Below are 22,460 nucleotides of genomic sequence, written 5' to 3' on the forward strand. Positions count from 1 at the left end.
TCCCTTTGGAGCCTCCCGGTGGAGCATATCGAGCGTCTTGAATTCGCCCGTGTACATCTTCCTGTAGATGAGAAAGCTGGCGAGAATGAACGCCAGCAGCAGCCATCCCCCCCTCTCGCAGTGCACCAGGACGATGTTTTGCTGCCTCTCCTCACAGCCGTCGGACCACATATAGATCAAACGATCCAATTAAACAACCATTCCTCCCGTTAAAAATGGCCACATCATCCAGGGACTCTTTGGCTTTGCACTGAGTCTTTGCTAGGGACGCTTTGATTTGAGCGGTGATGGAGAATGGCGGTCCTCTCTCCAAGAAGGAGAGATGGAAGCGGCGCTCTACGGAATGCCAGCATTCTAGGGCAAGGCGCTGGATCGCGAGCTGGCCTCTTCCGGCATTCCAAGCCCTGCTACATTTTCTCCTCGGGACCGTCGCCTTCTTCCTCACCTTGGCGGCCAGCGAGAATGTAGGTTGAGTTGAGGCGCTCACGCTCGATCTCGCAGGATTTCGCCGGTGTCTGGCCGATTTTCGACGCGGCACACTCTTGCGACTTCCGGAAAGTACAGTAATACGCATGCTTTCGCTGTGTTTCCGGTTCGTGTTAGAGTCCTCAAAGGGATGGAAATTCCTTTCTTTGCAGATTGTCCAGGGTCTTATCAACGAGCTAGAGGCTCAAGGGGCTTTACCTCGGAGTAGCTCTCGGGTTTCCTCGCTAGCTACATGCTGTGGTCAGAGGTGGGTCTTGTTTTGCCTCCGTGGTTCCTATGATTGAATTTTTTTCGTTTTTTCCTTCTCTAGATTTGTGGAGCTATTATGGCAGCTCTCGGCCCACGCTCTGCGAGAAGTTCATGGACGGAACTTCCCAGCGGATGTTGCTGAGAACCCTTTGCCAGCGTCGCTCGCGGAAGTCATCACGCAAAATTCACATGCATCAGCACTCCTTGCCGTGACAAAGGTGGAGTGCTGATTGGTAGATTTGGTTGATTTGTTGATTGTTGGAACTTAAGTGTTTTGGCAGGCACGTATTGCTCTAGAGCGTAGGCGAGGTGCGTCTGCGGCCATGCATAAACAAGCGTTGTGGTCCGGTCTAGCTCATGACGTGATACCGGGTATCTGACTTCTTTTTTCTGCCTGCTTTGAATTCGACTAACTTGTCGATTACACTGAACGGAGGCTTATTTACATCAAGAGCTGGAGAAAATGCAGGAGCTTTAAAGTTCTAGAGCATTTGCAAATCAAAAATTACTGTCAGCGTCTCGAGCTACAACGCATTGGGAGTCTCTTCTAAAACATACTGGTCAGTTCGTAATTCTTGGATTTTTTGATGTTCTTATTTTTGTCTGATTTTGTGTTGATTGTAGAGAGGCACGACAAACTAGCAAGCGGCCCTATAGAAGACTTGATTGCTCATCGTGACCACAGGTGTTTAATCTTTTGGTTCCTGGATTTTGTTTGACGCTGTGCTTATAGATGGATCGGCTTTGCGTGTGACCATCCACCGAGGGATGAATGTCATTCCAAGTTCGTGAGCTCCAATGACGAGGACTGCAATCGGCAACTAGAAAAGCAGGAGAGTGACGACGAAGCCAGAACAGACAGGGCAGTTAAAGGGTCGAGCCCGCTTGATGTTGCTGAAGTTATTAGACGGTGGACCCATGCTTTGCAACGCATACACAAACAAGCTCAAAAGCTGGTAAAAACTTTAGCTGTGTCTAACTTGCTTACATGACTGGAATTGTCGTACAGTCACGAAGGCACTTCCTAATCTTATAAATGCGGTGGATGCTTGTGAGGGACACACAAGCATTACGGGCAACGTTAGCGGAGCAAAAACAACACATCTCAAATATGCAGGTATTAGATTCTTCTTGCGGTTATTTGTTTGTTTAAAAAGGACTTATTCTTCAGGTGCTCATTTCGCAGCTAAAGGAAACCACTCCAGGAATGGAAGCAAACATTAACAAAGTCCGTCAACATGTCAATCACTCTGCGGTTTCTTCTGCCTCTCAAGCTGTTTTCGCTGGGTATAGCGTGTATTCTGACTCTGCACTTTCCTCTCAAGTACGTGACCACCTTGTTTGAGCCATGTTCTGACTAGCTTTAGCAGGACGTGACTTCGGACTGTGTTGCTGACGATAGAGGCACTCCTGGACCTCTAGAACTGGCACCTCCAAGCCCGACACTAAAGCTTCCTCAGCTGCCAACACTGTTTTCGCCGTTTTCTCTTTTGCACAAAGGTGGTGACGACGATGATTTGGACCTCCGCCCGTCTTCACTGGCTTTCTCTGACCACAAGGACTACGAAGGTATTCTAAAATGCAATGTCTTATATATCGACTATGCCGGCTTTTATATTCCAGATGATTTCAAAGAATTGTGGCAAGCAGTTCACGAAGCCGCACTCTCAAAGCCTGTTGAGGCTGCGACTGAGAACACCAGCACCAGTAACACGACCTCAGAGCACTATTTCACGCCTTTGACTGTACAAAAGGAAAGCGTCAATCCAACAAGCACTGTGGTTTCCAGGACCAGGACGACGACTTGGTAGGTGCGTTTTACACTCTGTTTCTTTTCTGTCGTGATTTCACTCTGGGCATTTTATGATTCCAATCCAGCTCCGGCAGCCACATCAACATCGCCATGAGTTTTGCAGCTGCTCAACACAGTCACCCACGAGACTCCATCAGGCTCAAAAGGAATGGTTGTCAGCAAAGCTAGGCCCTAGTCAACTCGGCCAGATCTTGCTAGCAGATCGATCACGCAAACGTAGTGATCCATGGTGGCAGCGAGAGCATAGTCCCCTCTCATGGAAACAAAGTACCCGCGACCATCGTGGAGCAGCCCGGCAGCGCTGCACGCAGCAAGAATGGTGGTGAAGCTGACAACGTCCAGTTCTAGTCCTTGACTCTCAGTCAACTCAAACAGCTCGTGAGCTCGTCGGCCATGTCCGTTTCGAGCAAAGCCCGCCACCATGGTCGTGCAGAGCACCAAACTCCACTCCCAGGCTCGGTACTGCGAGAAGATCTCCGCCGCGCTCGACACACTGGCCGGGGCTCAAAAAAACCGGAGAGCGATTGAGAGCTTCCACAAGATGGTTCTAGAAGGTCGAAGCTCGTCTTCGATGCCTTGCCGGAGAAGAGCCTCGTGTCGTGGACGTCGATTGTCCAGCTATGCCGACCACCAGTGCTCTTCTCGAAGGACTCGCAAGCGTCTTCCAAGCTGTGGCATTTCCCATACATGTTGATGGCTCAAGTCTGCGTCCGAGCAGAGATCAAGCGAGAGCTCCAGTTCTTCGTGAAGCAGCCTTCCATGGCGGGGATCACCAGTCGAGGATGTGATCCACGTAACTCGGTTTGGAGGCTAGCCTTCCAAGTCCATCCGCTTGATCAGGCTCAGAGCTCGAGAGAAGCTCCCGTGGCGAGTGTAGGCCGCGATCATCTCGGAGCTCTCCTCCGGCTCGCAGTTCAAACGTCCTGCGACCTCCCCGTTGGATCCCAGCCCCGCCAGCATTGAGTTCCAAGAGATAGTGTTCCACTCGGGCATTCGATCAAAGACGCTCTTGGCCTGCTGAAGGTGATGAAGATAGCGAGGATCGCCTTCGCCAGTATGCTGCTGCTGGATCGCGTCGTCCACAAGAGCCCGAGGCAGACATTTAGCTGTGTCGGCTATTTCGATTCTTCTTTACCTCACATCTCAAACCCTAACTCGCAGAGCTTTGATAATATAAGCCACGGCGACAGCCACGTTTTGCTTACGTGTCTGCCCAGCTCATCACTTGCCCGCCCAAAGATTTTAAACTTCGGGGTTCCTTATAGCTTTAGGGTTCTACCTGAAACTACTGATGGCTAAACTTGATGATCCAAGGCTAGTTAAGTCTCTACTCTACTTCTGCTCAGTGAGGATGTCGCTGGGCCTCATGCCCGCAACTCTTATCATGCTTCGCAACTATGAAATGGACCTGCAGCAGCTTCAAATCGGAAAACCATTGAGGTGTGAAGTTTTCAAGGAAACACCAAATGGTTTGTTTGATTGTATTGTTTCAGGTAAAGGATGCTGATGTCGACGTGATCTTTGCGAAAAAAAAGATCACCAATTTCGCAACTTTGACAGGAGCGTGGGGCAAAGTTGTTTAAGACATTCCAACTCTATAGCAAAACAGGCATGACTCCCAGTGACAAGCTTTATTCCAAGGCGAAAGATGGCAGATGCCAATGGATGAGAGCTAATGAAAATTGGAATCACGGACATGGTGAACACGGGTGGACGTTCAGGCAGGTCAATAATCGCGTCATTCTTCTTGAAACACGTATCTTTTGTTTTGTTCTTTTGCGAGAAAACTCATCAAAATCTTGCTCAACTATAAACTAACCTCTTATATATAAACGACGCGGCAAGTGGTTCACAACCCACTGTTTCTTGCAACTGCGTAACACCATTGCCGCCTTGACAATGCAAGTGAAGCAAGAGGCCAACATGAGAGAAAAGCTAAGCCAGCAAAAGGAGAACAGCTCCTTCTTGGGAGGTGTGTTTCACTCTGTGTTCCTTTTCTGTCATGATTTTATTCCTCTTGTTTCTTCCAGCTTCCCAGGCAAACACTCAGCAGCCACACCAAAATCTTGCAGCCCTAGCAGTAATTCTTACATGTAGCATTCTCCCATCTTCCAGGGGACTCGCACACGCTCCCAGAATGCTGGAGAAAGTGTATATATCCGGTGTCCAGTGGAACAAAGAAAATGCGTCCTTGTCATGTCCATAGAGAGTGTAAGCAGCGATCACACTTTGCATACATGGTGATGAGAGCGTTTCTCACACTTATGTTTCCAAAGTGCTCGCTCTCAAGTATGTGCTTGCCGTTGAGCAAGAAATCCGGACAGGGCAAGCTCCAAGGATTGCGGCATACGTGAAAGCATCTGGCTCCAGCCCCTGCAATCGCATCTTCCAGTAAGTATCAAGAGCCATATCATCGCAGTCACCGAGATAAAGCTCCCATGTACCGAAAGGCCTCCTCTAGGCACCCGGACTTCGCGGAGAGATGGATCAGAGACGTGGCTACCACCACGTCTTTCTCAAATCCAAGCTCCTCGGCTTTTCACTGGACCATTCTCCCTTATTCCACGTCCAAAAGTTTCGTGCATGTCGCCAGGACGCTGGAGAGGGTGTAAGCGTCGATGGAGATCGCTTTTCTCACCATCTCCTTGTAAACTTCCAGTGCCTCTTGGTACATTGCGTTCTGGACGTAGCACTCGACGAGGATGCTCCAGGAGAAGGTGTTCCGCTGATTGATTCGATCGAAAACCTGGCAGCCATCCTCGTGCTCAACACCTCATCTATTAGGCTCGAAAGAATGCAAGCCCTTGTGAACTCGCACCCGGATAAGTGAGCGAAACGAATGGCGGCAGTGAGCAGTCTGGCCGCGCTACAATGCTGATAATGTCGAGTGAAGCCTCAAACAGCTCGTGTGCTTCTGCGAAGGCTGCCACCATTGATGTGCAAAGCAACAAACTTCACTCTTAGCGCTCTTGCATTTTCCAATTGACGTAAAGCTCATCACCTTGTTTTCCCACTTATCCTAAAGAAAGAGATGAAATTGTAATAAATCCCAACATTGCTGATGAAAGTCCCTGGCTTGCATAGGAATGTGCCTCCGAGATGTAAATGGAGCTATTTTGTGCATCATAGCGAAGAAACCATGTATTCACATAGTTTGATAGGAATCCAAACCGAAGATTAATACCCTACAATTTGACCAATGATATGGTAATAAGGTCCTCCGGTTGGATGAGGATTCCTCTTCCCCAGATGGGGCTTTGGATGATGTTGTCCCCATTTTTCATGCAATTCGTCATATGAGCTCACATAAAGTGCATTCAACGTTTTCATTTCACCAGGAGATATCGGTTGCCACATTCCATTTTGCAATGCACAAGCTAGCAAATGGTCAGGCATGCCTTTGAAACTGCGGCCAAGAGATCTGACAGATCTGAACGAGCTCCATTGCAAAGGCATTTCATAAACATGCTGTAAAATCAGTGAAGCCACTTCTAACACTTGTGTAAGTGCGCTTTGAAGGCATATTTCCTGGACAGCATGCACAGTGTGCTGATTAAAAGCAGGGATCCCAATGGTGTTGTCTGGATCCAAGATCAGAAACGTTTGTTGCTTCAATTGGTCAAAGTCTACCCACCTGACCATGTTTTTTGGAAAGGTTTTTGCGGAGTCTCTTTTATGCGTTGATCGATTCATATCCGGAGCAATATCAACATGAGGCAATCTTCCCAAAACGATCTCTCGAATTGTTTTTTGCTCAGATAGTGGCCATCTCTGAAGAAGCGGAGCCCAATCCATCGAGCGGCACAAAGAAAACAGATCAAGAGCAATCGGTTCTTGGCATCTTTGGTACACGAGCACTGGCCTGATCGCTCACAGCTCCTGGCATCTTTGGCGGCGCTAGATACTCCCAGAACGCATCCGATGAAGAACTCAAGCCTTCCACATCAGATGTCCCCTTTCCGGCTATTGCAACCAAATCCGAGCTCCTGCGCGGGCAAGATTGATTGAGCAACCTCAAATCCGAGCTACTCTGCGTGCAAGATTGATCGGTCCTTCACTGCTTACGCTCTAGCCAGAGCAACCAGACACAAAGATTGCTCCTTTAGAGCAACCCGGCTGCCATGAGCCACCGCGCGTTCGCCGGGAACAAAGATTGCTTCTTTAGTGTTGCTGTTGCTCCAGGAAGAAGCCCCGACATAAGCTCACCACATCTCGATCTCCCGCTCAGGGTCAGGATCCCGGAGGCCTTAAGGCGCTTCCTTGTGCTAGCTACAAGTTTATGCTGGATCCCGAAGGCCTTAAGGCGCTTCCTTTTGCTAGCTACAAGCTTGAGCAGGATCCGGAGGCAAGGATCTTCCTTGTGCTAGCTACAAGCTCGCGTTTCCTTGCTGATCAAGCGAGCCAAGCATACATTGCATCAACGCAACGGAAACAGAGCACTTTAGCATACATTTTTATCCGCGCCGCAGAGAGACACCTCTGTATCTTGTCAAACCGCGAACATCGTCATTTCCGGTAGAACGCGCGCCCGAGAGAGTGAAAACTGCCCCAAAATCCCGGGGAAGAGCGATGAAGTTTCAAGTTTTGTTGGAGTGTTTTTGTTTTAATCGGGGCCGTCTGATCCTGGCGATCCGACGGCTGTGAGGCTTTCCGATGAGAGCTCCTAGGGCTTGTGAATGAAACACCCGCTCGCCCTCAATCCATCTCCGTGTTTCTCCTACTTGTGCCAGATCGCGATGCAAATCCACCTCGTTTTTAACTTCCGGGAGGGCGAGAGGCAGAGACAGCTGCCAGTTTTCAACGCTGGAGAGGTCGCTCACCTTCAAGAGTGGTGCCAAGGGTGGATGCCGGCCCCTCCTCCGGATTTATGGAAGAGATGCCCGATCGAAAGCAGGGAATGTTCTTTGCCAGTAAGGTGTGAGCTTCTTTTATTTTCTCTTGTAACGCTCTTGTGTGGATCGCTGTACAATGACCGCTGTATCATACTGGCGATGGCGATCTTCGCGATCTTCATCAGGCCAAGAGCGTCTTTGATCGAATGCCCGAGTGGAACACTATCTCCTCTGGGATCCAGCGGAGAAGTCGAGGCCTGCGGAGGAGATGTTTGAGCTGCGAGCCGGAGGAGAGCTCCGGGACGTCGTGACTTGGAACTCGATGATCGCGTCCAAGCGGAAGTCTTCTTCACGACGAACTGGAGCGCTCGCTTGATCTTCGCTCGGATGCGGACTTGAGTTGTCTGCTCATCTGACATGCCGCAGCTTGGAAGATGCTCGCAAGTCCTTCGAGAAGAGCTCTGCCACCACTAGTGTCAGATCCTGGACTGCCTTGATTGGAGCGTTCGTGGCAAACGACTCAAGCCGGTTGAGAGCTTCCACAAGATGGTGCCAGAAGGCGTCCACTTCGACAAGGTGGCGGTGCTGAGCGGCCTGGAAGCCTGCTCTGGAGCCAGCAGAGGAGAGCTGCTCCATTGCTATGCGGTTGAGAGAGGCTGGCAAACGGACGTCGTGGTCGGGACCGCGGCGCTCAACATGCACGTCAAGTGTGGGAGATTCGAGCAGTCGAAGCTCGTCTTCGATGCCTTGCCGGAGAGCCTCGTGTCCTGGTGTCGAGCTATGACGGGAGCGGACGGCGCTGAGCATGGACTTGGCCGGCCTGGGAATGGACGGTGTCGCTCTGCCTTGCATCTTCGACGTGCGCGCGGCCTTCACAGCTCTCTCGGACGGCAGCGCTGTCTACCCGAGCGTCGAGGCGAGCGGCGAGAAGCTCGATGTCACTGCTGGAGCAGCCGCCACCAACATGTATGGAAAATGCGGAGATGTGTCGAGCGCGGCGGAGATCTTCTCCCAGTACCGGGCCTGGGAGTGGAGTTTGGTGCTCTCCACGACCATGGTGGCGGCCTTTGCTCGAAACGGACATGGCCGACGAGCTCACGAGCTGTTGGAGTTGATTGAGAGTAGAACTGGACGTTGTCAGCTTCACCACCATTCTTGCTGCGTGTAGCGCTGCCGGGCTGCTCCACGATGGCCACGGGTACTTTGTTTCCCAACTTTGTTACGGCAAGGAGTGCTGATGCATGTGAATTTTGCGTGATGACTTCCGTGGGCGAATCTGGCAAGGGGTTCTCGGCAACATCCGCTGGGATGAACTTCTCGATGTTCCGTCGAGTTCCGTCGATGAACTTCTCGCAGAGCGTGGGCCGAGAGCTGCCATAATAGCTCCACAAATCTAGAGAAGGAAAAACCAAAAAAATTCAATCATAGGAAGCACGGAGGCAAAACAAGACCCACCTCTGACCACAGCATGTAGCTAGCGAGGAAACCCGAGAGCTACTCCGAGGTAGAGCCCCTTGAGCCTCTAGCTCGTTGATAAGACGCTGGACAATCTGCAAAGAAAGAAATTTCCATCCCTTTGAGGACTCTCACACGAAACGGAAACACAGCGAAAGCATGCGTATCACTGTACTTTCCGGAAGTCGCAAGAGTGTGCCGCGTCGAAAATTGGCCAGACACCGGCGAAATCCTGCGAGATCGAGAGCGCCTCAACTCAACCTACATTCTCGCCTCCTTGGCGGCGAGGAGAAAATGTAGCAGGGCTTGGAATGCGCGCCTTGCCCTAGAATGCTGGCATCCCGTAGCTTCCATCTCCGTCTCCTTGTCGCGGATCACATCCTTCTTGCAGAGAAGACCGCCATTCTCCATCACCGCTCAAAGCAAAACATCAAGCAGCGTGTCCCTAGCAAAGACTCAGTGCAAAGCCAAAGAGTCCCTGGATGATGTGGCGATTAAAAAATGGTTGAAGGATGGTTGTTTAATTCGGACCGTTTGATCTATGCGGTCCGACGGCTGTGATCCAGAACTGGAGCTCCTAGGGTTCGTGGCTTTGTGTCGCATGGCGGATGAGCTGAGCAGCTGCCTGTGCGATCGAGGTGAAAATTCTCTGGGGCGTGGAGAATCCAGGCGCTCGTCATTGCATGGGAGAATGTTTTCCGCCGATTTCTCTACAGGAGGCCCCCCGTGGTGATATCCGAGAGCTTGCCCTCATACATTCCAATCTCCATTCCCAGCGCATTCACCCATTCTTTTGTGAATCCAGTCTTTGACTCGTGTTTCTCCGCGGACGTCTTCGAGGAGGAGACTTACAAGCACTACTTGCGCCAGATCGCGATGGAAATCCACGAGCAGTTCCCCGATTCGTCCTTCCTCGTCTTTAACTTCCCGGAGGGCGAGAGGAAGAGCCAGCTGACAGAGATGTTATCGCACTACGATATGACGGTGATGGATTATCCACGCCGCTACGAGGGCTGCCCGATTCTTCCCATGGAGATGATCCATCACTTCCTGCGATCCAGCGATAGTTGGCTCTCGCTCGAGGGGCAGCAAAACATCGTCCTGATGCACTGCGAGAGGGGGGGATGGCCGCTGCTGGCGTTCATTCTCGCCAGCTTTCTCATCTACAGGAAGATGTACACGGGCGAATTCAAGACGCTTGATATGCTCCACCGGGAGGCTCCCAAGGGATTGATGCAGCTGCTCACTCCGCTCAATCCGATGCCATCGCAGCTGAGATATCTCCAGTACGTTGCTAGAAGGAACAACTCTCCGGAGTGGCCACTCCCGGATCGCTCGCTCAGCCTCGACTGCCTCATTCTCAAAGTGGTGCCAGCTTTCGATCCGGACGAGGGGCTGGATTTATGGAAGAGATCCCCGATTGAAAGCAGGGAACAGGACGACGAGGATGCTTTTTGCCTTGGGAAAGGTGTCCGGCATTATCGACCGGTAAGGTGGTGAGCTTGTTTTCTTTCTCTTGCTTTGGTCAGTAACGCTCTTGTGTGTTCCAGACAGATTGTGATGTGATGAAGATCGATGTACAGTGTGCCGTGCAAGAGCAAATCCAACTCAATGAAATCTACCAAGAAAAACTAGTGAATTCAACTCAATGAAATCTAGCAAGAACTACCTATAGGGGCTTTCCACGCTAGAATAGTAATCTTCACTCTGGCCTTCCTCCACATCCTCAGCGCCATCTTCTTCCGATGATGAATCCTCTGTGATCCCGATAGTTGACATGACACAACTCAGCTCATCCTTCCAAGGATTATGCTCAATCGAGACAATGCCGCCCAAGGAGAAGCCCACGATGCTAACTTTGGGTGGCAGATCACCGTCCACAGAGACCACAACATCTGATGCCTCAAAAGTTCCATGATAAGCACCGCACTGGTAGATCTCTCGCAACACCCTTGTGGCAGGCTCTTTGAGATGGGGATATGTTTGGGAAGGAAGAGTGCTATCACCTTCGTCAGACATGACAATCACTGAGAACATATCCCCATTGAGGACGCCATACTCTAAGAGCTTGGGAACTCCACAACCCTGCATGGATTTGAGCCTGGAATACATGAGGATCTCCCGAACAAACAACATAGCAGCACCTAGCTTTGAACCTGGTTGAGACATGTCCACTATTTTCACCACCACCTTCTCAGATCCTCTGTACACAGCCCTTGCCACATTTGGTGACAGCACCATTCCCTGCCGAAAGTCCCTATAAAACTCCCCAAACCTCCAACACTTGAGCTTCTTGTGCACTTTGGCCATGGAGATGTATGCCAACTCGCTTGCCAAGTGCTTCATGTTGCGCTTGACAAACTTGTTGAAATCCTTTGGCAGCATCACATGATGAGGGGGAGGCACCATTGTGAGCTCCTCGCAATTGTCCTGATCGTCTTGCCGAGGCAACTCAGTGGCATTGACCACACTAGAGAAGATAACGTACCAGAAGTGCTTCATTGGCACCTCAGAGATCTTCATCGGTTCAGCTATAGCAAAGCCATTGTAGCCACGCCTGACACAAAACCACAGATGGCGTGCACCAATAATCACCGCATAGTCCGTCTTCCACTGCTCACAGTAACAATAAACCCTCTCCACAGCTTCTCTAAAGGAAGAGCCATGTTCCAGATTTGTAGCAATGTCTCGCACGCACAGCCCCTCAAGCTCCAAATGAATTACTCCTACGAGACAACCTCGAGGTTTCACGCTGCGATCACTGCCTGTCAACAGTACATTAACCTCGGGAACCAAGCCTACTGGACGGATTGCCCCCGGCAGCCGCTGGACGAGTTGGGAGCTGAGGATTCTTGCCATCGCACCTGGAGAATCCACAGGATGAACTTGTCGATCCCGATTGGGCACAAAAAAGACCTCCTCCGTATCATTGATCTCTCTTGCAACAAAACGATCGACCAGCTCGTGGATGTTGTGCCATACATAGAGCTTGGATGGGAATAACTCCCGTCCGACTCCCCAATCAGTGAAGGTGTCTACCCGCACGTTGCTGCTGATGAGCGGCCGCATAAATGGTCTACCAAGGAAATTCTTGGCATTCAACAAAGGCCCATCTCCATCATTCCATAGCATATTGCCTCCTTGAGGCTCTCGGAGCACTTGTAAAACTGCACGCGCAGCAAAGGAGCTTACCCTGTATCGTGCTTCTTCTTCTGCCATGCTCTAAACCCTTCTGCGTGAAAACCCTAACGTTCTTAGTAGGGTCCCAAACAGCCTTGGAAACGTATCATTGAATTTCTTTTCTTCAAAAATCTTCTTCGTGTCAATAATCTATCCGGAAGTCACGCTATCCTGCTTTGCCGGGGCGACAGTAGCCCATCCAGCTCTCTTCTCAGCGGGAGAACCTTGCCTTTGTCGGCCTCCTTCTCAGCCTTCTTCCTTTCCATCTCTGCTAGCTTGCTGTTCTCTTCCAATGCACGCTTGAACATCACGATGAAATTAAAAATGATCGACACCGCTGCGAACCAAATCCAAGAGACGTTTGTAAAATCAAGTGCATATAGACCAAATGGTTAAGTACCTTGCTCAAATGGACAGCGAGCGGGATCTTCATTGAAGTAGCGCGCCAAGGAATCGGCATTGTGGCCCTGCAAAGTGACAATGCTTTCAACGAGCCATACATACAAACTTAACATCTCTTACCACTTCAGAGTACAAAGACGCCAGTGTTCTCACCTCCGCCTCCGCTGTATCAAGGAAACTCTTCAAGCTCTGTGCGTCCATGGAAAACATTAGGACAATGCACGCAAAGCAGGCAGACATCACCTTCCGAAACCCATCAGAGACGGCTCCATCGTTTTCAGACGCTGTCAATTCCTGCTCAACCTTTTCCAGGCCTTTGCTTACGGCTTGCATTTCTTCTGCAAGAGCTTTCAATTGAATCTGTAACACAGGTCAGAAAACCGAGACACAAATACTGGAGTATGAAATATAAGAACCTTGGTGGCTGCCTCAAGGTGAGGCAATTCCTTGTCAAAATCAAGTATTTCGGGCATTTTCTCGGATACAATCTGCCACCAGTGTCACGTGTCAGCCAAGCCAAAACAGTTGCACCTAACTTACTTTACACAGATAATGTAATAACGTAGTTCTAGAATTACGAGCTCGAGTTTCTGTCAGCTTAAGTAGACTATCGAGTCTGAATCCAATCGCCGCCCCTGGAACAACAGCCACACTTGTTACTTAGCTCAAGCTCCCGGGCACTCTTCTTACCTCTAGCAGTTCCTTGGTTTAACGCATTTCCCAGGGACAGAACCGTTTGCATCACTCTTTTAAGCTTAGGAGACTCTTTCACCTGCAAGAATCCGGCTTCAGGCAACATACAAGAAGAGTGCGAAATTACCTCTGCTGAAGCTTCATTGACTATTACCAGATTTTCTCGTAAATCTGACACCTGATATCAACGTTTGAAAGGGTAGACAAAATAATTTTGACCAAACCTGCGACGTGAACTGAAGTTTAAAAGAAATTTGGACTCTACCCGAGGAACTTTCATCATCTCCAGGAAACACTGCAAAAACAAACATATTGTCTAGTAAATGATACTGTTTCAGACAAAGTGGGACAAACCTGCTCACATTTGCCCAGGCATTCTTTATCGCCCGTGTAGTTCTGCAAAACCACCAGCATAAGTTAGATGGCAAGATCATATCTGGAAATAAAACCTTGAGCGTTTCCATCTCCTCCTTTGTTGGACAAAACTTGATCAGATTATCAACCTGATCTACATCCAGTACTGTCCCATAGTATTGCTTTCTGAGTGCTCAAGTAAAAACCACATTGCATAATGTAGATAGCCACTTACAACAACTTCTGGCAGTGGCATCTTCACTTTTGTCAGCATTATCTCACAATTGTACGCTCGTCTATGTTCAATCTGAATAAAACAAAAGTGAGGCCTCGGCTTCTATTACAAAAGGCAGCTCACCAGGAGCACTTTTTCCTGCTTGGGAACTAGAGATGCACGACGACCACCCGCTCTGTCACCACCCGCAGCAGCATTCAGAACAGCGGCCGAGAAGAGGCTCCCTAGCTCATTCATGTCAAATTCAAAAAATTGTGAGCACATGTAACAAAAGAAAAAGACCACAAGACACACCTTGACTGCTCTTCCTGCTTTTGACTGTCCGCCCATAGACTGCCCTGCATAGCCCATGTAACCTTTACCCAGTGGTATGGCTTCAGAGAGGTCTTCTTCGGTGTAGCAGATGCCAGACCCAAAGCACCAGCAACCTGTCCTCGGCTTCGACCACCAGGAGGCGAAGGTGTCAAAGGACTACTACCTCGTCCTCTCCCCAATGCAGGTGGCGGAGGAGGTGGTACACCGCCACCTCCTCCCGGATCAGCAGTAAGATCTTCTCCACTGCCACTGCCGCCTCCTCTCAGTGTGAAGTCACCATTGCCTGGAGGTGGAGGCGGAGGAGTGCCTTGCATTCCCAGTGGAGGCAGCGGTGGCTGCAGTGATGAGCTAGAGGCCTTGCAGCTTGTGGAAGAGGAGGTGGTGGCGGTGGAGGTGGCACAACAGTATTGCCACGTGGTGGTGGAGGAGGTAGTGGTGGTGGTGCAGCTAAAGTTCCTCGAGGTAACATGAAACTTTCCAACCCTAGACCAACCTCCCAACCCTTAACTTTAAATCCCAAGATTATTCTTAGAATATTCTTATGGTTCTCCCCTCCTTCATGAGCCACATACGGCAGCCTCAAGAAGCTAAACAAGCCTCACATGTAGGGAGTCTAAAGCAATATGGCCATGGAGAAGAGATGTGTAAATGGCAACACCAACGTCATGACAAATGCCACAAAAGAAAAAAAGCAATATAGCTTTTTCACATGACAATGTGGTTATGGAAACCAGAGAATGAGAATAGAACAAATGACTCAAATTATATAGTAATACAGATATAGAACTCAATTATCCCCTTCCTCATGAATGTCATCCAAGTCATAACCAAAATTCAAAAACACTCTCTTCATGTCATCCTCAATTTCCTATGTAACTTCATCCATAGAATAATCATTCCATTAAACTAATAGCTCTTTAGTTGTCTTTTCACTAATCTTTGAGACTTCTCTGCATCAATCTTTGGAACTTAGATGATGCACTGATCCATGAGATCACTAGAGTGCAAACATACTTTAAGCTTGCTCATATAGAACGTTGGATGAATCTTCAAATTAACTGGCAAGTCCAAAGTGTATGCAAGATCCCCCATATGCTGTAAAATTGTTCAAGGCCCACAATACTGTTGAGACAACTTAGCATTGCCACCTCCTTTTAGAGACCGTTGTGCATCTGACAGCTTAAGGAAAATCTTGTCACCAACTTTGTACTATTGATGACAACGATGGTCATTAGCTAATCTTTTGTTTCACTCTTGAGCTTGGCTCATGTTCAACTTTGTCAACTCAAGTTTGTCTTGCATATCCTCTTGGAAATCACAAGTATGAGGTACCTGAATCAAAGCTAAATTCAAACTTATACGAGACCTTGGCTCATAGCCATACATCACCATAAAGGGAAATATGTCAATAGTTGATTGATGAGCGTTATTATAAGCAGACTGAAGCAAAGGTAAGTACTTCTCCTATACTATCTATTGAGTCAAGTTTCCCACAAAAGACCTTAGCAAATCTTTTAATACCTGATTCTTCAACATCTAACTTCATCCCAAGCCAAAAGAAATGCCTCTTCACTAACATATATGTTCTTAATACCCTTGGATGCCCAACATTTGGCATATCATGACACTCAACTAAAATCCATTTGATGAGTTTGTCAACACAAGGAACCACTACATGTCCCTTCTTCACTAGGATTTCATATTGTATCTCGAATGACGCAAACTTGTCACCTTTTAAATCTGTAGAGACATCCCTCAACAAAACCTTTGCACGAATATCAGTGATAAAGGAGTCGAAGTCCACAAACTCTTTAAGCTCATCCAAGAAATTGCTGGATAGCTTTATGAGTGAAATAGAATTTACCATCCTAGATAATGCATCAGCCACTTTATTATCACCTTCATGCTTGTATTTGATCTTAACAGACATTTCCTACAGGAACTCTTGCCAATGAGCAAAGTGGCCTTAAAGATCCTTTTATTGATTGAAATATTGGAGAAACTAATGGTCTGAATCCATATAGAAGTTTGATTTATATAGATAATGTTGCCATTCCTTCATAGTAGCAATCACAACATATAACTCTTTGTCTCAAGTAGGTTAATTCTGTTGTGTAGCATCAAACTTATGGCTCATGTACACAAGATGATGCCCAACTTGAAGCAATATGGCTCTAATAACAATGTCACTTGCATTTGTCTTAACCACAAGAGGCTTTTCAGGATCAAAAATCTTTAAACATTGAAATACCACTTCACAATTCTCATCCTAACCATGAATAGTAGCATGTTTTGACATGTTCTAGAGAAGATTAGTCAAAGGGGTTGCTATCTTTGAAAAGTCCTTTACAAATCGTCGAAAAACTCCAGCCATACCAAGGAAACTATAGAAATCATGCACTATCAAAGATATAGGCCAATCAACCATGACCTGAATCTTTGCGGGATCAAGTTTCATTCCATATACTAAAATCAAATGCCCGAGATATCCAATCTCTAAAACAAACTCGCATTTTGATAACTTCAAGTAGAGCTTATTGTCCCTCAAAAGTTGTAAAACACTTCACACATGCATCTCATGTTCCTCCATTGAAAAGCTGAATACTAATATATCATCAAAATAATCAATTGCAAACTTTCCCAAATAAGGCTGTAAAACTTGATTCATCAATCTCTAAAAAATTGCAAAAGCATTTGTCAAACCAAACGGCATCACCAAAAACTTGTAGTGTTGCCTTTGTCTGAAATGTAGTTTTCAGAACATCCCCTGGCTTGACACAAATCTAATGATACCCTTACCTCAAATCAATTTTCAAAAAATATCAAGCACCACAAAGATGATCGAGTGAATCATCGATACGAGGGATTGGGAACATATTCTTTACCGTCCTATCATTCAATTCCTTGTCATTCATGTAGAGACACCATGTACCATCTTTTTTTTTTACCATTATCACTGGAGCATCCCAAGGAGATTTGCTGATCTATAACCACCCTTTTGTAAGCCACAAATTTTTCCTTTCCAATTTGCCAGCTTACCTCGTCTATCCAACCGACACTGCCTTAGCTTGTGCTAAGTTCCCTCGCCAAGGTTCTCGCCTATGGTACCAGCTCCTACTTGGTCCTACTTGGTTTTAGTTACTCACTGCACGAGCAACGGAGTGTTAGCCATCCATCCACAGATTCCCAAATCTCTCCCAATCCCCCTCCCCGGGTTAGACTGGACTTAAGGTTCGGCTACACTCCCCGCAGGCACAAGCAGCCAAGCACACCAAGCCTCCATGTTCTTAACACCCCTTGGTACCACAAGACTTGATCATAGGACCCTCTAAATCATAAGCCTTGGGTGCAGCACTTGCTTCGGGACGTCGGGGTCAAACACTATGGCCTAACGGCCCGGTATGGGTACCTCTACCCCCCCACTTCTATCCCGAAGGGAAGGCCCAAGCCCCTAGGAAGGGCGAGGACCAATGAGCCACAAGGTACTCAAGTGGGGCACCACTCCACATGAGCCGGGAGCACCGCAGTCGGTTTCCTTTTCGGGAGTGGGAGCTGCTCTTGAGCACTTCCCTGGGTGGCCCCTCCGGCACCACCCAAGCCCATGCTCACTCCCACCCAAGGCCCCTCGGCCCCAGTCTCAACCTCAAGTCAGTTTGGAAGCACCACTGGAGAGTTCCTTCAAGACTGGTTCCTGGACCTCACTATCCCTACTATACTTTTGGAACCCCCTGTAGGCCCCCCCCCCCCCCCCCCCTGGGAGACGCACGCTTTGTGCTTTCACCCCTTGAGCTGTATTAGTATTTGGACTTAGTCTCAGAATCGATCTCGGACCCGACTTTGGATTCGGTTTCGGACTCGATTTCGGACTCGATCTTGGACCCGATTTCGGCCCTGACTTCGGACTCGATCTCGGACTCGGTCTCAGACCCGATTTGGATCTTGGACTCTGCCTCGAACTCGGTCTCGAACTCGGACTCGAACTCGATCTCCGATTCGGCCTCGGCTCGATTCCGGACTCTATCTCGAACTCGGTCTCAGAGTCGGTCTTGGACTCGATCTTCGACTCGGTCCCATCCAATGAACTCTTTGTCATTTCTGTCATGCTCTCGGGGATCCTTTAGCCTACGACATCTCGGGGAGTCGGTTCCTTACAACTCCACCACCCATAGAAGAAGTTCGATGCCCACATTGAACGTCTCTTTTTATCCTACGACTTGTTGACCATGTCTCCGGGGGCATCCCCCCACTTAGCGGTGTGCCTAAGTTAGCCTCCCCGGCCAAGAGCCTATGACAACGGAGTATAGGTGTCCCTACACTCCTCACCTCACCACACCCTAGTATAGGGTCCGGACTTGAACCTAGCCTTGCTTTACTAGGGGGTTGGGACTCGAACCCAACCTCCATAGAATACGTCTATGGATTCGACATCCCCGCAGGGAGTCGGGCGTAGTGCCCTACGCCTGGTCGACCTAGCTAACCCATGCTAATTAGCTTACCTTCGGCACGCCTTCGGGTCCCAACATATGCCACTTGCTCAACTTTGCAAATTGATATTTTTAATTGAACTTTGCATAAGTACATAGAGTTCTGCCTTGCAGAAATTCCTCCACTAGATCTCGCACGTTCGCTAGGTTCTCCTCCGGTTCCAATGTTGCTTCGCAGTATGGAAATCCTTTCCACTTCACATGGAACTCTCTCACCTCGGGTCCTTGTCACTTGCTCTTGCGCGCATTGAGGATGGCCTCGACTTCGTATTCCTCTTCCCCTTGGATAACCTCAGGTAGAGGTCTCACTTGGTCCTTGCGAAGCGGATCCTCAAAGTACGGCTTGAGTAAGTTCACGTGGAACACTGGGTGCATCTTCCCCATCTCTTGAGGAAGTCGGAGTCGGTAAGCCACTTTATCGATTCGTGCCTCAATCTCATAAGGCCCCATGAACCTACTTAAGGAACTCAAGATTAATTCATTTACAGGAATACATGCATTTTTACCTTTGGGTCAACTTTCGGCTGATCCCACTTGGTAGTCTGAGGTTCTTGGTGTTCAGCCACACCTTCTCCCCAGCTTGGAACTCTACGTCCCGGCGCTTCTGGTTCGCATACTTGGTTTGCCTCTGTTGAGCCCGTTCCAAGGAATCCCTCACTAGATTCCAAATGCTGAGTCTTTCCGCCGTGAATGCCTCCACTGCGGGTAACTCTCCATGATACTCGGCCACGCCGAGTTCCACAGGACCTTCAATAGCTCGCCCATTGGTGACTTCCCATGGACTCACCCCGATACTCAAATGTGGTGAGTTGTTATAACACATTTCCGCGAGTCCCAAATGACTTACCCAATCGGTCTGGTCTCCCGAGACATAGCATCGCAAATAATCCTCCAGCTGCCTATTCACCCTTTCCGTTTGTCCGTCTGTCTGTGGGTGATAGGCTGTGCTGAATTTCAACTTGGTGCGATACTGTTCTAGGAGAGTCCTCCAGAACCTACTAGTGAAGATCTTATCTCGATTTGAGATAATCTCTTCCGGTCTTCCCCGCACTCGAACCACTTGTTCGAAGAATAGCTTTGCCACACCTTTCGCATCCACTTCCGTTGTGGTGGGTATGAAGTGTGCCATTTTTTAAAATCGGTCCACCACCACGAATATCACATCAAACCCCTCGCTTGGGGGAGGTCCCGTGATGAAGTCCATTGTAAGACATTTCCACGGACGATCTGGAATTGGGATGCTTTGCAACAAGCCCCCACTAGCCTTAGTCACGGCTTTTACCTGCTGACATGTTGGATATGTCTTTACATAGTCTTGGACGTCCTTAGCCATATCTGGCCAATGGTAATTCCTCTTGAGTAAGCCCATCGTCTTGGGCACTCTGCCGTGTCCCGCAAGAGGTCCGTCATGACACTCTTCTAAGGCTACCTTCTTTAGTTCCCCTTCTGGAACATACACCCTCGTTTGCTTGTAATATATGAGTCCGTTGCGTTCCGCATAGCCCGTTTTCTCTTCTGTTGGCAACTCACCTCTCTGGTGAGCTTCCCGTGCCTCTAGATTCCTCAGCAACACTTCTTGTGCTAGACCATCGTTCTCATATGTTGTCCGCACATCATCCCAGAAGGTTGTTGTTGCGCTAGATATCGCCAACCTCAAGCTCGCTTTTTGACTTAGTGCATCCGCCACGATGTTGCTCTTCCCAGGCTTGTACAGGATCTCGCAATCAAACTTGGCCAAGGCATTGGCCCACCGACCTTGTTTCCCTCTCAGGTCGGGCTGTGACAAGAAGTGTTTCGTTGCCACATTGTCCATGTAAACCTTGAAGTGTCTCCCAAGGTAGTGTCGCCACTCCTTGAGCGCTTTGACCACCGCAAACAATTCCTTCTCGTGGGCAGGCCACTTCCATTGAGCCTTGTTCAACTTCTTCGAGAAGAACGCTACCGGATGGTTGTCTTGCTTCAAAACTGTGCCCAACACAAAGTTCAAAGCATCCGTTTCTACCTCAAAGTCCTTACCAAAGTCTGGTAATGCCAATACGGGAGCCTTCCTCAACTTCCCTTTGAGGTGGACGAATGCCGCCTTGCATTCCGCTATCCATACCATCTTCCCTTTTCCTGTTTGGTCCGTTAAGGGCAGGGTTACTCTCAAATAGTGTCTGATAAACTTTTGATAGTAGTTGCATAGCCCCAGGAATGCCCTCAACTCATGTACATTCGATGGTCACTCCCATTCCTGGATCGCTTGGACCTTCTCCGGGTCCACCTTGAGCTCGTCCTAGCCCACCACATGCCCGAGAAACTTTACCTCTTGTTGAGCAAAGTCACATTTGCTCTCCTTAGCATACAGTTTGTGTTCCCTTAGTTTCTCAAACACCTTCGCCAAGTGTTTGGCATGCTCCTCTAGCGTCTCGCTATAGATCAGGATGTCGTTGATATAGACGACCACGAAGTGATCCAGATAGGGTACAAAGATGTGGTTCATCAGCGCCGAAAACGTTGCCGGCGCATTGCATAGCCCGAAGGGCATCACCAGAAACTCAAAGCTCCTATACCTCGTTCGACAAGTTGTCTTCTTAACATCTTCCTCGGCTACCCTGATCTGGTAGTATCCTGACCTTAAGTCAATCCTCGAGAAGTATTTTGCCTTTTCCCAACCTATCGAATAGGTCCTCAATCCTGGGCAAAGGGTACTTGTTCTTCTTTATATACTTGTTGAGCAACCGGTAGTTTATGCACATGCGCATAGATCCATCTTTCTTTTTCACAAATAACACCGGCGCCCCATATGGCGACTTGCTCAACCTAACATACCCTTTATCCACCAACTCCTCTAGTTGGCGCTTGAGCTCCTCGAGTTCTTTCTCGTTCAAACGATAGGGGGGACGAACCACCGCCTCAGCACCCTCGACCAGCTCAATCTTATGTTCTATCGGTCGTGCGGGGGGCAACCCCGCCGGTAACTCCTCCGGCATGGTATCCTGGAATTGGTCCAACACCTGTTGGATCACTAAAGGTACTTTTTCCGTTCCTGTCTTTTTGTCACTCTTCACCAAGAGTAAGCACAAAAATGCTGCCTTAGTTCCTTTAGTGAGTTGTCCTCTCGTGGACACCAGGTTTAAGCAAGATTCTTTGGCCTTACTTTGCCTTACCTTTAGATCCTGGGCCTCCACCCTAGATCTTCTCCCTTGGGCATTTGCCAGTACCACAAGGTTTCTACCTTGTCCATGCAAGGCTACCACGAACCGATTGAACCAGTCCATTTCGAAGATCACGTCAAATCCCGCCATGTCCAACACGGTGAAATCCATGTCCACTTTCCATGTCTCTACTTCGACTCTCGCTTGTCGAAGTACCTCATCGGTGCTTTGGCTACCTTGAACAAACTCTATAGTCCTTGGTTCGCCTAGCCACTGCACCGTTAGTCCGGCTTGCCGGACTATATCTGCATCCACAAAATTATCCGAAGCACCCGTGTTAATAAGGATCTTAACAAAGCTACCTCCGAGCTTCCCTCGGAGGGCTAGTAGATGTCGCGAATGACTCTCTACCAAAGTTTTTCGCGTAATGAGTAACTTTGAGTTAGGGACTAGATCACATACCTCAGTTTGGACTTCACCCAACTTGATGGCCATATTGGCTCTGGCCTTCTTCGGGTAGGGACATTCCCTTGAAAAGTGTCCCGCTTCACCGCAGTTGTAGCATATGTTGTTTCCCACGCTGCTATACGACTTGACCTTCTTATCCGTGGGTTTGTCTCTTTTCATTTGACTCCCCCACGTACTCGCTCGCTGGCCACCGGATTTGCCTTTCCGGAACCCCGAGGACTCATTCTTAGAGAAACTCTTCTTGAATTTCCCTCTGCTAAACGTTCCCCTTGGTTTGGCCCCTTTGCTAAACGTGGATCCCGACCCCGTCGTGTTCCCCTTTCGTAGGTTATCGTTGAAATGCACCTTGATGGCCGC

At 48.8% G+C, this 22,460-nt stretch overlaps 4 protein-coding genes, 1 long non-coding RNA gene and 1 pseudogene across 8 annotated transcripts; 2 read left to right on the plus strand and 4 right to left on the minus strand.

Annotated features, from left to right (window-relative positions):
• Positions 1-241: 241 nt before the first annotated feature.
• On the plus strand, positions 242-3,750 carry LOC9633288 (annotated as a pseudogene).
• Positions 2,720-5,481, minus strand: LOC112346638 (pentatricopeptide repeat-containing protein At4g02750-like). The gene is made up of 7 exons (XM_024676078.1): positions 5,367-5,481; positions 5,092-5,273; positions 4,899-5,005; positions 4,640-4,775; positions 3,364-3,613; positions 3,124-3,217; positions 2,720-3,041 (listed from the first exon to the last, which is right to left on the minus strand). The coding sequence occupies exons 1-7, from the start codon at positions 5,479-5,481 to the stop codon at positions 2,720-2,722; spliced, it is 1,206 nt and encodes a 401-aa protein (XP_024531846.1).
• Positions 5,482-7,451: 1,970 nt separating this feature from the next.
• On the minus strand, positions 7,452-9,272 carry LOC9633289 (AUGMIN subunit 6). Its single transcript, XM_024670115.1, has 4 exons — positions 9,112-9,272; positions 9,011-9,067; positions 8,836-8,930; positions 7,452-8,773 (listed from the first exon to the last, which is right to left on the minus strand). The coding sequence occupies exons 1-4, from the start codon at positions 9,244-9,246 to the stop codon at positions 8,524-8,526; spliced, it is 537 nt and encodes a 178-aa protein (XP_024525883.1). The 5' UTR covers positions 9,247-9,272; the 3' UTR covers positions 7,452-8,523.
• Positions 9,273-9,704: 432 nt separating this feature from the next.
• On the plus strand, positions 9,705-10,507 carry LOC112344747 (formin-like protein 14). 4 transcript variants are annotated; one of them, XM_024670081.1, is made up of 2 exons: positions 9,705-10,323; positions 10,386-10,507. In XM_024670081.1, exons 1-2 carry the CDS (start codon positions 9,712-9,714, stop codon positions 10,485-10,487), a joined length of 714 nt encoding a protein of 237 aa, XP_024525849.1. In that variant the 5' UTR covers positions 9,705-9,711; the 3' UTR covers positions 10,488-10,507. The 4 variants fall into 4 exon arrangements, with proteins under 4 accessions (XP_024525849.1, XP_024525861.1, XP_024525852.1 ...); XM_024670093.1 differs by having other exon boundaries at positions 9,705-10,331; positions 10,386-10,484; XM_024670084.1 differs by having other exon boundaries at positions 9,705-10,328; positions 10,386-10,484.
• A 1,669-nt stretch (positions 10,508-12,176) lies between these two features.
• LOC9643155 (formin-like protein 3) lies at positions 12,177-13,357 on the minus strand. The gene is made up of 9 exons (XM_024676092.1): positions 13,335-13,357; positions 13,238-13,288; positions 13,108-13,189; positions 12,958-13,052; positions 12,834-12,905; positions 12,661-12,777; positions 12,538-12,606; positions 12,416-12,482; positions 12,177-12,352 (listed from the first exon to the last, which is right to left on the minus strand). Exons 3-9 carry the CDS (start codon positions 13,157-13,159, stop codon positions 12,177-12,179), a joined length of 648 nt encoding a protein of 215 aa, XP_024531860.1. The 5' UTR covers positions 13,160-13,189; positions 13,238-13,288; positions 13,335-13,357.
• Positions 13,358-13,640: 283 nt separating this feature from the next.
• Positions 13,641-13,922, minus strand: LOC112344791. The gene is made up of 3 exons (XR_002991826.1): positions 13,823-13,922; positions 13,700-13,771; positions 13,641-13,650 (listed from the first exon to the last, which is right to left on the minus strand). It is a non-coding gene; the product is annotated as an uncharacterized LOC112344791 (long non-coding RNA).
• Between the last annotated feature and the right edge of the window lie 8,538 nt (positions 13,923-22,460).

The sequence above is a fragment of the Selaginella moellendorffii genome, unplaced genomic scaffold, assembly GCF_000143415.4.
Source record: "Selaginella moellendorffii unplaced genomic scaffold, v1.0 SELMOscaffold_0, whole genome shotgun sequence".
Classification (NCBI taxonomy): Eukaryota; Viridiplantae; Streptophyta; class Lycopodiopsida; order Selaginellales; family Selaginellaceae; genus Selaginella; species Selaginella moellendorffii.